This window comes from Syngnathus floridae, chromosome 7 (genome assembly GCF_059516105.1).
Source record: "Syngnathus floridae isolate MCC-2025c chromosome 7, RoL_Sflo_1.0, whole genome shotgun sequence".
NCBI lineage: Eukaryota > Metazoa > Chordata > Actinopteri > Syngnathiformes > Syngnathidae > Syngnathus > Syngnathus floridae.
In genome coordinates this window covers 17,499,011-17,513,947 of record NC_142419.1, presented here as the reverse complement: position 1 = coordinate 17,513,947, position 14,937 = coordinate 17,499,011, and the positions used below count along the sequence as shown (strand labels likewise).

At 42.8% G+C, this 14,937-nt stretch overlaps 3 protein-coding genes across 3 annotated transcripts; 1 reads left to right on the top strand and 2 right to left on the bottom strand.

The window, feature by feature from the left end:
* Positions 1-385: 385 nt before the first annotated feature.
* calm3a (calmodulin 3a (phosphorylase kinase, delta)) lies at positions 386-5,903 on the bottom strand. The gene is made up of 6 exons (XM_088380034.1): positions 5,678-5,903; positions 3,209-3,239; positions 2,713-2,856; positions 2,474-2,580; positions 2,270-2,405; positions 386-2,066 (listed from the first exon to the last, which is right to left on the bottom strand). Exons 1-6 carry the CDS (start codon positions 5,678-5,680, stop codon positions 2,038-2,040), a joined length of 450 nt encoding a protein of 149 aa, XP_088236160.1. The 5' UTR covers positions 5,681-5,903; the 3' UTR covers positions 386-2,037.
* Positions 5,904-6,456: 553 nt separating this feature from the next.
* LOC148395737 (potassium channel, subfamily K, member 13) lies at positions 6,457-8,175 on the bottom strand. Its single transcript, XM_088381204.1, has 2 exons — positions 7,722-8,175; positions 6,457-7,186 (listed from the first exon to the last, which is right to left on the bottom strand). The coding sequence occupies exons 1-2, from the start codon at positions 8,128-8,130 to the stop codon at positions 6,459-6,461; spliced, it is 1,137 nt and encodes a 378-aa protein (XP_088237330.1). The 5' UTR covers positions 8,131-8,175; the 3' UTR covers positions 6,457-6,458.
* Positions 8,176-8,769: 594 nt separating this feature from the next.
* gemin7 (gem (nuclear organelle) associated protein 7) lies at positions 8,770-9,828 on the top strand. Its single transcript, XM_088381064.1, has 2 exons — positions 8,770-8,902; positions 9,085-9,828. The coding sequence occupies exon 2, from the start codon at positions 9,099-9,101 to the stop codon at positions 9,483-9,485; it is 387 nt and encodes a 128-aa protein (XP_088237190.1). The 5' UTR covers positions 8,770-8,902; positions 9,085-9,098; the 3' UTR covers positions 9,486-9,828.
* Positions 9,829-14,937: the final 5,109 nt, after the last annotated feature.

Below are 14,937 nucleotides of genomic sequence, written 5' to 3'. Positions count from 1 at the left end.
AGTAATTCAAAGGCAGAATAATCAAGGGCTCAGCATTCGTGTAGACCAGGGGGGTCAAACTCATTTTTGTTGCGGGCCGCAACGTAGTCATAGTTTCCTTCTGAGGGCCATTATGAGTGTCAACCCTAATAAATGTATTACCGTTTCATATTCTATACACAAAAACTAGTTTTTAAATCAGAGACTAGTAGAAACTGTTAGACATTTTTAAAAAGATGGTGATTAAAAAGTTGGACAATTTTGTCTTTGCGGGCCAAATATAATTACAGTGGGCCACAATTGGCCCGCGAGCCAGAGTTTGACACCCCTTGAAATAAGAGAAAATATCACATCAATGAAAAAGAAACGAATACCCAACCCCAAATATGACATGGGAAAATTCAGGTGAAGTAAAGCTCATTCAGTTTATTGATTTATGGAAAATATATCACATCTTTACATCTTTTGAGACGCCATCAGAAGCTAACAGTCCATCACCGTTGACTTCCTCGTGTCAGAATCAAACATTGCCGATTGAAATGCCTCCGAGTGGTATTTAAGTTTCAATCCCCTTCCAACGATGACTCACCACCCCAACTGTTAAAACGCTGAAACCAGTCCAGTAAATTGCTACAACCCCTTCTTCATGTTTTATTAGAACAGGCCGACTACATTAGGTATTTGTAAATATACAGTACAGTATAAGTATTCCGTTGAGTAAAACAAGCAAGCAGGTTGCAGGTGATCAAACCACTGGACTACAAACTCAAGATGGAACAGCCAACGAGGGATGCGAAATTAGGGACGCACGAGTTACCGCAGCAAGTCAAATTTCAGTTTTCTCTTTTTTGCAATAATATTCACATGATTAATACCGAGTGCAAACTGTCAAGTCTTTTAGTGTGAGAGTTCCGGAGATGTTTAGAACTTCCTCGGGAACCTTGCGAGAGACGGTTGAGGCATTAGGGGAGTGTTCATGGCACATATCAAAACCAAAGAGAAAACAGAGCACGGGCCATTTACTACGACGACGACGACGACAAGCGATGCAAACTTTACGACACACCAATATACCGACTATATATAGAGAGAGAGAAAGTTTGTGACCAAAGTTTGTCATCCATACATAATATTTGAGAAGACATTTAGAAAGCATTACATCAATATTGTATCGTCAGGATATCCGTTTTGTATTAACAGCGGTCCTCCGCAGCGTCTTCACAACAATCAGCCTCAAAGCAACAAGTTCACGCACGCGTCTCCGCTGCGATGCAGAAAAGCCACCCGCTCCAAAAAACACCCCGTCGGGGGAATCAATCGCTCTCTTGTTCATAGCCAAAACTTTTTGAAAATGCTCATGTCCGACCAAGCACCAATGAACACCACAGACTGCAACTAGTTGCTCTTGAAATAGTGACACCAAAGTTTTTTTTTTTTTTAATACAGATATATAGCTATATATGAAAGTATATACCTCCACTGTATACAATATCTGACCGCTACCTCTGATGGGATCAGAACCACCTTGTCGAGACAGGAGACCACCACAGAACGGCTGCATGCAAGAAGAGTAGTCAAATTGGTATTGAGAGAAATCGCCACTGGTGCTAGTAGAGAGGCAAAGGTTCTTTGCGGAAGCGGAAAGATTTGAAATAACCCACTTCTCTAAAGATCGGTGGCGTCGGTTTCGATGTCCCTCCCCTCCCCCCTTGCAGTGGCAGCGCTGCTCTTTCCTCTAAATTATTCATGAGCTGAGTGACTCGGCAGAATCTTGGTCGGAAGTAAAAGGCCTTTGGCCCTCTTAAAGCTTGGTCCATTAACTTCTTCAGGGATTATTCTGTAGGTGTATGCTAAACAGATACCTCAGAAGTACTTGGATGGATTAAGCACAAATGGCCAAATTCTACATGAAATGTTTGGTTTTGTTTAAGGGGCTAAAGGGGGAATTGGGAGGGGAGGGGGGGGGGTGTTCATCAGCTGACAATTGTTCCTTTTTGTTCTTAAAGACAGTGATCTTAAGAGGACAAGCAACGTTAAAGAGAAAAATCAGCCTTCTCTTCACTTGGCGGTCATCATTTGGACAAATTCTGAAAGACACAAACACAGTGAACGTGTTTATTGACTTCAGAAATTTGCTTCGACTTACCTAACGCACGTTTGATGAAAATTGGACAAAACGCTTAGAACCTACTCAATTGTGGAAATAAATGTTTAAATATACCAGGATTGGTCAATTCTCTGTTTTGGAGCTGCTTTAGTTTGGCCATCGTCACAAAAAGTAACATCTTACCTTCGTAGTTGACCTGTCCGTCGCCGTCAATGTCGGCTTCGCGGATCATTTCGTCCACTTCCTCATCAGTGAGCTTCTCTCCCAAGTTGGTCATGACGTGCCGTAGCTCTGCTGCGCTGATGTAGCCGTTGCCGTCCTGCAGAAGGAGCAAGCACGCTCATCACGCCGCTCCATCATAGGCGGCTATTTCAAAGAGGTCCAGACCTTGTCAAAGACTCTGAACGCTTCTCTGATCTCCTCCTCGCTGTCTGTGTCCTTCATCTTCCTCGCCATCATCGTCAGGAACTCGGGGAAATCGATTGTCCCGTTGCCTGACGAGGCACACAAAGCAATTGACGTGAACATTTGAAAAGGTGCTGTACAGTCACAGCCTAATTAAGACCATTTCGGAGGTACTCGTAGATCCAGTCCATCAAGTCCAAATGTGTCGTTCTCCTTCTCACCGTCTGCGTCGACCTCATTGATCATGTCCTGCAGCTCAGCCTCAGTGGGGTTCTGGCCCAGGGAGCGCATGACAGTGCCCAGCTCCTTGGTGGTAATGGTTCCGTCGCCGTCCTTGTCGAACAGTGAGAAGGCCTCCTTGAACTCTGTACGGGCGACACAATTAACACACGTGGGTCCCCGTGACACAGAAACATCAAGTGGGTAGTTGTGACTCATTCAGCCTTTTTAAAATGCTGAAATAAATGGAGGCTGGAAGGATGCCTAACTAAAAGCTCTGGTGAATTTATAGCACGGACTCAAAAATATATGTGTTTTTTTTTTTTTAGACTGACTCACAGCCCCCGCTGATTTCCGCTTTGGCTGAATGATGTCAAGCGGCTTGTCGGGGAATACCAAGTGACAACCGCAGGCTAAGTGTTTATCCTTGGCAGTCGATCATCTCGCCGTCGCCTCGGAGCCGCTAAAGCTAAAAGCGTGGCTGCGCTATGTACTCACCTGCGATCTGTTCCTCGGTCAGCTGGTCTGCCTGTTGACACAAAAGGACATTGATAAATCACTGTCGGCTCACTTTCACTCGAAAGAAAGCCCCCACCTGAGCCAATTCTCATCTCGACACCAAACCTCAACAGACGGCAAAATCGTTTGGTATTTTTAAACCTAAAAAGTGCAATGACACACTTAATTCATTTTTAACTTCTCCTGACGTGTCACTCTGCCACCCGTGTGAGGTCTTTACTCGGCCTGTCCAAGTCAGTCAGCGTGTCCAGTTAAAGGCGCCAAAGTGTGATGAGGGCCGGGTATAAATACGCCACGGCCCGAAATACACACGTCCGCTATAATTAGTGAGACGTGAATAGGGTCGCCTATGTAGCACACCAAAGATCACCGCCACTAAGCACCTTTTTTTAATCTTTAATTGAAAGCCACTTAGTTCTTGTGAAGTCGACCTGTTGCTTGTCTCAAGTTCTATTTTCAGTGTCGTAACGCAGCCAATAGGTTGCGTAGTGTTGAAAATACACACGGAACACAGCGCTGGTAAAGTGGTTAGGATCAATTATTTCCTTACACACAAATCCGCCCTGCTTCCATTAACACAGTTAAGGGTTTACAATGTTGCCACGGATGCAATTTGGTCACAGCTTTTAGCAAATACTTGTTTATTTTAGGGAGGAGAAGAATGCAGCAGAAAAGGAAATAGGCACATCCTTTATTATGCTCCCATTGGATCGTCTGACATCACAGCAACACTGCTTTCGAACGGAACGTCTTTTTAATTTGAGGGGCCTCGCTTTAGTGGATGATGCCCCTCGTGCCGCGCCCTGGAGCCTCGCAATGCTTTATTTTGTGGTGCCCGCGCCTTACAGTGAAGATGTTCATCAAAGGAGAGCAGCACACTGCTAAGTGCAGTGTGAAAAGGGCTCCAGCTCACACACAACCATAGTGATTTTAAGCAGTATTAAAAGTTGAAATGTTGAGCAGTGTTTTTCAAAAGAAAAGCAGATTTACATTTTTCATGTTAATTAAAAACAAAGAAACATGCTGCTTTCATAGTGTACTAAAGAAATCTGAGCATAATTAAATTCTGAAGATTTGGACAATGAATTGATTGTGACAAAATATTTGTCAAGTACCTCTATTTTAACGAATCATTTATTAAAATAAAATACATTTGAATCAAACTTGCTCAGAGAAAGTGGTATCGGCGCATCTCCACTCAAGGTGGATGCATCGTTAGCGCTTATTCTACTGAATGTATCTGAGTCATCCGGACAGAGTGGGGGGGTGCGGTCACTAAAAATGATGCAAGACATTGCAAATTACATTATCTTTGAAAATATCCCCGAGCTGATTAACTGCAAAGGATCGAGACGTTAGCTTCATATCGGAGGATAGTTGAGAGGATTTCGAATGAGTTTCTTCCCTTTGTGAAGGGGTGCACTGCAGATGATGACAGCCTACTGCGCCAAGCATGGCTTGGTTAGAAGTGGGAGGGGGGGGGATAGGTGGCACAGGAGGAGGAAAAGGGGTTGGGGATAGATAGGGGTGGCATGGAGGCTCCAAGCAGCAGAATGCGGTTGGGCTGCATGGCGCAGGAAGAAAGCTGCCTTTACGTGCATCGAATGATTGAAAGATGGCACGCGTGCAACGACTACCTGTGGGCAGTGCTCTTATGTAATCCAAATAAGGGTGGCGAATACGCTTTGAATGCTTGTTGCGCATGCTAGAGGAGATCCACAGCCCCCTGTTGATGCACACCACCAAGAGCCGCTGGCCAAGGCTGCAGGCGGCTTATTGTGTGAGCATTTAAGAAGGCGTTAGCGATCTTTTTTTTTTTTTTTAATGCATCTGCCTCCTCGCGAAAGGTTATAAGAGACGAGATGAGTTTCAAGATAACACCGGGGCGGTCTATTCTTAGCAGCCCCTTTTCGCACCACCACGCCCACTCTTCTTCGGTCACATTTAGCTACGAGGAGGCTGGGGAAAAGAAAAAGAAAAATGCTTGTGTAGCAAAGGATTAAACTAAACGCCTTTGTGAATCATCCAAACGACTGGCTTGCTATTACGCCGCAACGCCATGGATGCGGCGTCCATTTAGTTACACAGCACAACATACAAGATGCGCAGTAGAGGCTTTTACAACATAAAAATAGAATTCATTGTTATAGCTCAAGTGTGTATCTTAAAAAATACCCTCCAAAATTGATTGTAAGCGATCCTAAGTATATATGTATATAACCTATATTGGAATACCCATTCTAGCTAGCTAAGCTCATTTAAAAATCATATTTGACGAATACTCCAAACAGTAGTACATTTTAATTGACACAACCGAATTTAACGAGACTCTCTTAATATCAAAAGAAGTTTAATCGAAGCTGTTTTGAAATAGCGTTGACTATAATATCGAGTGGTGTCCACGCTCATTGCCAAGCTAGCTAACCACGTCGTTGGCCTGGTACTCACCATTTTGACTTTTCAAGCTCCGCGAAGATGGAGAGAGGCAAAAAAAAAATCAAGTTGTAGATTTGAGACGAAATATACCTCGATGACACGCACTATCCCGGGAGTGCTCGAGTCTAATTCAGCTTTATTGGCGTATACGACTGAGAATCGGTTGAGACGGTAAACCGTTATTGCAGTAGAGTTGCCCGGAAACCTCAACCAAGAGACGCCGGCCTCATGCTGTTCTCGGACGAATGTATCCCTCCGCCCGAAACATTGCTTGACCTCCACGCAGTACGAAAAAACGTCCCCAAATTCCCCTTATTATTAACTTGAAGCGTTTCCAAATCTTAAATAATCAATTACTCTTTGTTACATATTATTTTAAGCTCGTTTTATATCCCCAACAAAGAGGGTCTATGTTGCACTATCACACCGACATGCGCAACGATACCACCCCAGCACGCCACAAAGAGGATGGAGCTGTATGGAGGATTAAAACTGACAATACTATTAACTGGTAAACACAATCATGTCATAAGCAGTCCGTCCAAATTTTGCCGTGTTCTTAAATGTTTCACAGTATACAATAACAAGGAAATATTTTGAATAGAAAAAAAAACATCAGGAATTGCACAGGAACAATCCCAGCACCTGCAGAAAGTTGCAGTGATTACATGAAGAGATAATTTTTACAAATTTCTATTTCTTAAATGAAATATTACGAAACGAGAGCCACACAGCGCAGGTATTTAAACATAATTTTAATATGAGAATATGAACACAATATAGAAGAATAATTTCAAGCTTTCAAATGACTACAACCTACAGGAAGTGATGTCTTACTACTGTCTGAATTCACCTCACGTTCATTGTTTTTATCAGAGAATTCTCTGTGGCAAACTGTTTCCACTTTAGTGTCATCATAATAGCACGCCTCACTTGCATGTGGACATCCTATACGGTCGGAAGGGCAGCTGAGTTGCAGAAAACGTCTGTAAGCTCTGGCCAGCGTTGTCATAATACAGCCGAGTCCTCGTCTGATTATCTCAGCGATGGTGCTAAAGAGGGAATAAGTGCAGCACACCCCGAGAAACATCACAAGGCAATTTGCCACCTGATACGCTCGGATGTCTTCGTGTTGCTTTCTCTGAACACTCACAAAGTCCCCGAATCCCACCGTGCTAAAGGCCACGAAGCAGAAGTAGAGAGACTCCAGGTAAGTCCAGCCTTCCATGGCCGAGTAAAGCGAGGCCGCACCGCAAGCGACGACCACCACGGCAAGGAAAAGCCACAGGGTCACTTGGTACGCGGGTGGCTTCCACTCGCGGCCTCCTCGACAGCTTCTGGACTGTGATCTGCAGTCTCGGATTCTCTTGGAGTGGCACCAGAATAAGATGAAGCTCAACAGGGCGATGACTCTCTCCAGGAAGAGATTGAAGAATAGCATGGCGGCCGAGCAGCCGAACAAGCCGTAGAAAACGAGCAAGACCTTCCCTGCTATTGTGGATGGGGCCGTAACACCAAACCCTATCAGGAAAACAAGGCATCGTTGCAAAAGATGTCTGGAAAATAAGTCCATAATATCAACATACTCTATGCACAAAATTTTCCAAAGATGCAAAAAGTAGTTTTTGAATGCCACTGTGTGAATCAGCTGGGTTATTGTGAAACATCAAATGTCTCCCAGTTACATCATTAAATGTCAGTAAACATGGAAGTTGCAATAAAAAAAAAAAAAAGGTACACCAATCTGTGATTAATGTTGTCTGCTCCGTCGTTTCCACAGTGACAAAGGGAGTCATAAAGCAAGAGATTGGTATTCTTCGATCGAATTTGGACATAAGGCATAAGAAAGATACTCAATTTCTCAGTTTGCCAAGGTTTCACACCCCGCAGGATTTGAGAGCTGAGACAATCACCTGATTTTGAAGCCTCATTTTACATACTTGGCAATATTTTATTTATTCATTCCGATTTAATATGGAAAATTCATTCTTGTTTCATAAAAGCAATAACTTCCCATCGTTAACTAAATTCTGCTGCGCTGCTCCTCCGAACTCACCAATGGTGGACACCACAGTTCCCACAAAGTAGAAAGCTCCCGGGATGTCCCACAGTGCTCTGCCTCGTTCCACACGGACACCCGCCATCCTGGCATCCTCGTAGTGGCGTAAAAGAGATTTCAGATCTGGATAACTAATATTATGCACGTGACTGAAGACCCACAGCCTTTTTTGCCAATGCTGTTGGGCCAGAATTTCCGCTGATCTCTCCAAGGAAGAAAATGAGACAGCACCAGCCAGCATGTAAAGGGCAATGAGCACTCCGAGGAGGATGAAGCGAGTGGTATCCACACTGGCCGAAAGGGATGGACAGGAATCTTTCTTGCGTGGCATTAGGAAAAAAAAAAAAGTTGAACACTGGCCTGCTCTAAGCAAGGAAAAAATATACGGCATTAGTAACATGCCCATATAAAACAACCATCTGTTTTATTTTTTATGATATCATTGAATGAATGTCAGATACTTACAGAACAACAAGTCCACTATCCAAATCAATTGTGTTCTGGTTACATCAGTGTGTGCAAATGGCTTTAAAGGGGGGCTGTAATGATGTGTGTTGGTAGGCTTCAGCTTATCACCAGCTCAATAATCAGCCTTGACTTTACTTTTATGAGCCACAAACATGCTAAGTCCATAAACATTGGCAATCCATGGATACAAGCGTAAAACACACACACACATAGGCCTACATATTCAGCAACAATGTTATGACCACTATAAGAGAGTTAGACACACACATGTGTAGACACAACTTGAATATATGTATGATTTTATTATAGTTTGGTGTACAACTACACTTGGGTATTTACACACAAGTTTCAATAGCACTACTCAGGGGCAACATATATTTAAAATATATAGGCACAATGGTTGATTCAATTATTATTATTATTATTATTATCATTATTATTATTATTATTATTATTATTATTATTATTATTATTATTATTATTATTATTATTATTATTATTATTATTATTATTATTATTATTATTATTATAGTATGTACTACTTTTTGGACGTGTCACTGAGCTGCACATTTATTTCTATCCACAGGGTGGCAGTGGTTAGCTTTCTCGTCAACGAGCAGCAAATTAAGCACAGCAGAAGAAGACTGCTCAACGTTGGATTTGTGTGTGTACAGTTTTGCCCGTAGGTTGTTAACACCAGGGCAGAGTCGGTAAGTGTAATACGCATTTATTTGAATTATTTTGTGCAATAAATGTTAAATTTGTGCCGAGAACAGCAACTGAATGTCAGCACCTGCACCCAAAGCGTGTCTTTTATTTGGAGAAAAGTACGATGGGAGCACGTGACTCTAATGGCTCCTTTACTCGCTCTTGTTTTCTGTTTATGAATAAGTCTCAATTTGAAGAATGGCAACACCAGTGCCCGTGCTTCGTCTACCGAAAGGCCCTGACCCTCACAGCCGCGGTTTCGACCCCAATTCCCCTCGCTACATCGCTCTGTGTCGCACGTCCATCGCTTCTTCATCGTGCGCGTGCGCAGACCCGGAAGAGCTGAATCGGGAGCAGCGTGCGCGCGCGGAGTTGCGAGAGCGATTCCTTCGGTGTCTGCTGGCCACGCGTGACAAGAAAGTGAGCTTAAACATGCACGGGGACGTGACCGTGGACGCCACGTTCGGATGCTGCGACATCGACGTGCTCAACCTGCAGGTGTCCGACCTGCATACTCCGATCGGTGTGCAGAAGGAGGCGCTCATCAGATGCCAGGACGTCGTTTCATATTCTTTTGATTTATGAAGACATGTTTTCCCCACATTAGGATGAACTTGTTAACATAAAGATGCACAGTAACTTCAGCAAACTAAAAGCACAATCTGCTTTCTGAACACAAGGTGGCGGCATAGACTCGTGTTTTACTTGGTGAGGTCAGCACGGGGCGGAAAATATTGTTCCATTTTGTATAAGTTGAATTTTATATGTATTTTGTATAAGCTTTTGTATTGTACATGTGTCTAAAAATGATCAAGCCACTGTGTATGTCAGTATTTCACCACTAATATTGTGCCAATTACATTTGTACACATCCCAACCATGTTTAATATGTAAAGTGAAAATTAAAAAAACAATACAAGTGACTAAAGGGCAATGGCATTTTTTTTAAAGAAAAATTGCAATAAGTAGTGACTGCAATATTTTTTAACCTGCTTGTCAGAGAATAAATGCAGTTCAAATACTAATTGATTCAATAGTTTGTATACTTTAAAAAAAAAAACGTGATTGGAAACTGGTTTCCATGATTTCCATTTAAAGGCTGTTCGTAGTCACAGAATTTTTGTGCAAAAACAAGTATGTACATTATTTGAACTAATTTCCAAGCAAATGTATTGAAGTACTTTAGCGTAAAAACAAGTGACTCAAGTGAATTTTGTCAAAATTAGATATGGACTTAACATATCTATTTATTTTAATGTATTTATCTCAAAAAGCAAAATCCACACGAGGTGACCTTTAAACACAACAAAAATTAGCATTTTTTTCCCCTCTAATGCAAACAAGTCAAACTGACCACATGGCATGTCTTTCATGTAGCATTCCGAGCTGCAGGATTCTTCATTGTTGTGCCAGTCTGATGAGCAGGGGACATCAATACTATTTAATCTACCTAAAAGGTGTATTTTGCGAGTTCCAATAAGTCATTTTATTTGAGTGCCATTAGGCGACTGGGCTCCGCCTGCGTCTTTTTTTCTCCTTTTTTTTTGTACCTGAATTATCCGACCACTCAATGGAGACAGTCATCAATGAGGGAGTGACTCATCCCTCCTCTTCGCCCTCCCTAATCCGAAATATGACTTGAATGACGTCATCGGGGACACTGTGATTCAATCAGGAAGCCCTCAAGGACGAGCAAGGTTAATTTTATTTACGCAGACATGCTTGTTTTGTGGGCAGCATCCTCAGACAGTCACTTCTCACCTCTATGAATACCAGTCTGATAATATTACCATAATTCATTCAGTGGGCTAAAAATGAATAAAAAACAACAACTGGGGACTCTAGAACAATTTCAGAGACACATTTCTCATGCCTATGTGATGATCAATTCCAAGAGGGAGTTGAATTATTATGGCAGCTTCTATTTGTAACCGTTCAGGAAGACACAATCTCACTGTTATCTACTCACACTTTCCTGCGAGTCCCCACTTTCAGAAGCAAAACATCGTGTTGGTGTACAGTTGGTCAGTCAGTTGGTCCAAGGAATCTGACCCCTACATGCAGCCGGTCGACAGGAAGCACATTCAGAAGTCCTTCCTGTTTGTGGCCCTCTCTCACATTTCCTGGCAAGTGTCTGATAAGTTTTAAAACCACTTCATCATCCTTTGCCCAAACCCAGACTGAAATAACTGGGAAGTGACCTCACGCTTAATTTATTTTTAGTATGTTTCTTTTTGACATCTTGCAGACCACAAGGCCACTGTTTCTACTGGAGTGAATCAAACAATATATTGTTAATGGAAAATAAACTAAATTGTCTTTTGTAGCTCCTCCACTGACTGAGACACATTAATAAAATTGTTTAGTCCCATTTCCAGGATCTAAACTTTAATTATCAGTATGTTTGTACGCTACTTAAGGTGAGGCCTAGTCGCTATCTGTAGCAAGCTAAGCTAACAACCGGTCCTGGATTGTACAGTCCAATTCCTTTTCGCTTTCAAATCATTAGAACAGTAAACAGAAGTCTAATAAGCTTCATATTAACATTCTTGCTCCATAAAATAGTCCTTGTTCTACTTAATTCCTTTCAGCGGGATTTCAAAATTGTGTGACAACCGCTAAAGCCTAGCTTGTTTTACATTGGGATACCGCCATTCCCCATTCAATGACAGTGTGGATTTTGGTGTCTCTACACCATTTATTTGATCAATGTGGTCTTAAAAAGTTCCTATGAGTCTAAAGTGTACAGTACAATGAGTTCTGAGGTTGCTTGTTTAAAACCGTGACATGGTTGCCCATTGCATGGTGTTTTCAATGCAGCCACAATAGGAATGGCTGAGTCACTGTTAGTCTTCAGACATATTTGAGCGGCTATCAGCGGGGAATGTTGGAGGAGCTCCAGTGATTGTGAGGGCCAGGAGCCGTGTGGCAGCCTCACTTCCTGACTCCAGCAGCCCGGGGAGATAAAGACGGAGCATAGCCGCATTGGAACACTGGCTCTATGTTTATGTACAACCGCAATTTTGGAGTATGGAACGTCTGTTTCAGGGTTGTGCCAAAGAATTCAAAGTACAGTTTACATGAGAGGCCTGGCGCCACTTGTTTTGCTCTAATTCCCTTTTCTCAGCTTATACACTAAAAGAGTTCATTATTTGACAAATCAATTCTCACGCGCGACGAAGATGAGTGTCACGTGTGTCCGCCCGGCTTCGTTCGAGACAGGAAGTCACAGAAAAGATGAGGGAGGAGAAAGGAAGCGGCAATTAGATGGCGATTAAAGTTATCTTAATTTGTCTGTAAGAGCCCATCAAAGTCCACTCCCTGTCCCGTCGGGGTAAACACAGGAAGATGCCGCTACGATGCGGTCGAGCTGCTGACGTCCTACCGCCGCTCGGACGATTATATTTGAACCCTGAGAAATTAGAAGTCAAAGGAACTCCCGTGGTGTCGCACAAGTGCTTTCGCAGTGGCAGCGGGATCGTATTCTCATTATCAACAGCGACTTTTAACTGCCACCTACAAGTATTTTTCCATTGTTCCGTACTTACCTGTTTTCCCCGCCGCTCCGCCCACACAGCCCTCTTAAATCACTTAATCTGCGTCACTTAATTCGCTTTCTCTCATCTTTCGCTTAATCAAAACAGCCGCTCGGAGTGCCGAAGCGGAATTAATTGCTTCTAATTCTACCCAAGACACACGCTCACATCTCCAGCCGACAGCAATCTCTCCATCTTTTATTCTTCTCCCCATGAGACGTGATTTACTTGTGTCAGGGACAAGGACATCTGCCTATTAGGAAGTGCCTCTGACGTAGGTATCCACGTCCCCTCCTTCTTATTATCCCCCCTTCCTCATCTGCCTTCTTCTCCCGCTTCTCCTCCTCCTTGCCTTACTCAAATTGGGGTCGTCAACCTTTTATCGTGCAGACTGGTGAATCATCAGCGAGACTTGCGCCACAGCGAAACACGAAGGGACGCTCTCCATCTGGCCCGCCCGCCCGCCCGCCCACCAACCTGCCCGCCCAGGATGCTTCCGTCTTTCTTCCCATATTAGCAGGGTAACCCGACATTGTCTGCTCTCTACTGTCGCATCACTCAGAGAGGACAAAGATGGGACGTCAATGGGGGTGTGGCGTGGCGATCAACAATACAATGCTAAAGTCTTAAAAACAATCCTAATGCATCAAAGTTCTTTTTGGGACGCCATTAAATGTCCTCTACTTAAGGTTGCGCCCCAACATTAGCCCAGATCATAAAATGGACCGCTTTGAGCAGGGTAGGTGTCGGATCAAGATCGAGCTGAGTCTGTAAGGTCATACCAAAGTGTTCCCATCCAGAGACTTGACTTTGGAACTGGTTTTCAGTTCAAGACATGTCTCTTTAGGGAAGGGCGTAGCTCAGTTTGTCTAGACATAAAGTATCTTGGAAATCTAGACCAGTTGAATCTGAGGTTTTGCTTTTCAAATTAGTTGACGGGCATCAATTATTAGAGTGCAGGTGTAGAAATTGTCTTAAGAACTGAGAAGATCGTGAGCCATTACGAGTATTGGTTGGAATAGTTTCTGGAGGGTCTTTGAAGAACCCCAGATTTGTGAGCTCTTGGAGATATAAGGGTTCAACAAATGTCAAATTTATGAGATAGAGTTCTGTCCCTTAGCTCAGACAGGGACAACCTCTCAACCTCTTGGGGGCACAGCTCTGTTTTGTGCATCAGCGTCACTCTCCACACTTACTGTATACACTTTGATAGCAAGACCTTGTAACTCCCACCAGCTGTACCACTTACCAATGTTTACAACTGAGCCAGATGTGGGAAAGCAGCATCTTGACTTAATGCAGCCAGAGATTATTTGCTGATGTTATCTGACTGATGGAATCTGCGTAAACAGAGATGGCTACAAAGCAAGTGGAGCATCTCGGAGCTTTTAAACTACTAGCAATGCATAAACAAGACTCATGTTCTTCCTTTCGGTTCCATTTCTATACAGTACATGAAATACAAATCCAAATTTTGGCTCTTCCTGTTGCAGATATCAATGAGTACAGATGTGGAGACGGTTACATCCTGATATGCATCATATGATGACTTTACCAATGCAGGGTCTAAAAATTTACTATTTGCCCCAAGCACTGGGAATGCATTTTCGCGGTAACCCGCTGAGACGCCAGACCACACCTGGACCATGGAGGCTTACCTTGTTCTGGGCCCCATACATCTGTGACTATAGGACACACAAGAAGACCTATAAATAAAGATTGTGAAGATGCTCACAAACTCCAGACCTTTAAAGGTACATCAGCTGCTTGTGTCCTGCGTGGGTCGCAGTATTTGTTTAGTTGGAATGAGAAATTGGTCGAGTCACATTGTGTCAACATGAAAGGTCAGTTTCCTGTTACTACTTATATTACTCCCACCATATTTACAAAGCTATAAGTCACAAGAAAAAGATCATGCTAACGTTAAAAGACCTTGCAAGCTACTATTTCAAGAAATACGGTATTTAATTCCTGCTCCTTATCCACAAACATTGAGCTCAGGATAAAGGAATGACATCTTATCAGTGCAAAAAAACTCGACTGTGGAATTTGTCAGCGGTGAATGAAAAAACATCAGACCTTGTTTGTGTGTGTGTGTGTGTGTCTGTCTCTGTCTTTGTACATCATTCTACTGGAGCACATCCCTGTATTGCATTAATACAATTTTGTCTTTGTCTCCTTCTCTACTTTCAGACATCCATTTGTCCTTCCCGGCTAAAAACCCTCACAAATCATCCACTTCAATTATTATGATTTTTTTCATTTTGTTTGCAAAGTCATTCCTAAGATGTAGGCTTTGATAGAATGCCGAAAAGTAATACGCACAAAGTCTTTACTGGAAATGACGGCAAAAAGAAAAAAATGAAAAAAAGAAACGTTCCCTTATCATGTTATCATATTTTTGACACAAACTTTAGGAATATCTTCTAGTATTGATCAACTTTTGGGCGTTATGCATTTGAGTCCAAATCTTTGTGCTAATTGACAAGAAGTCATGAGTA

What these genes read in the sequence shown, in the direction of transcription:
- calm3a (XM_088380034.1), bottom strand. An exon ending in GACCGAGGAACAGATCGCAG is followed by an intron (nt 2,857 to 3,208) that starts GTGAGTACATAG and finishes TCGCCCGTACAG; the next exon opens with AGTTCAAGGAGGCCTTCTCA. An exon ending in CGGACAGGTCAACTACGAAG is followed by an intron (nt 2,067 to 2,269) that starts GTAAGATGTTAC and finishes TGTGTCTTTCAG; the next exon opens with AATTTGTCCAAATGATGACC.
- LOC148395737 (XM_088381204.1), bottom strand. Translation starts at nt 8,130, where the DNA reads ATGGGCATGTTACTAATGCCGTATATTTTTTCCTTGCTTAGAGCAGGC. An exon ending in AACTGTGGTGTCCACCATTG is followed by an intron (nt 7,187 to 7,721) that starts GTGAGTTCGGAG and finishes TTTTCCTGATAG; the next exon opens with GGTTTGGTGTTACGGCCCCA.
- gemin7 (XM_088381064.1), top strand. Translation starts at nt 9,099, where the DNA reads ATGGCAACACCAGTGCCCGTGCTTCGTCTACCGAAAGGCCCTGACCCT.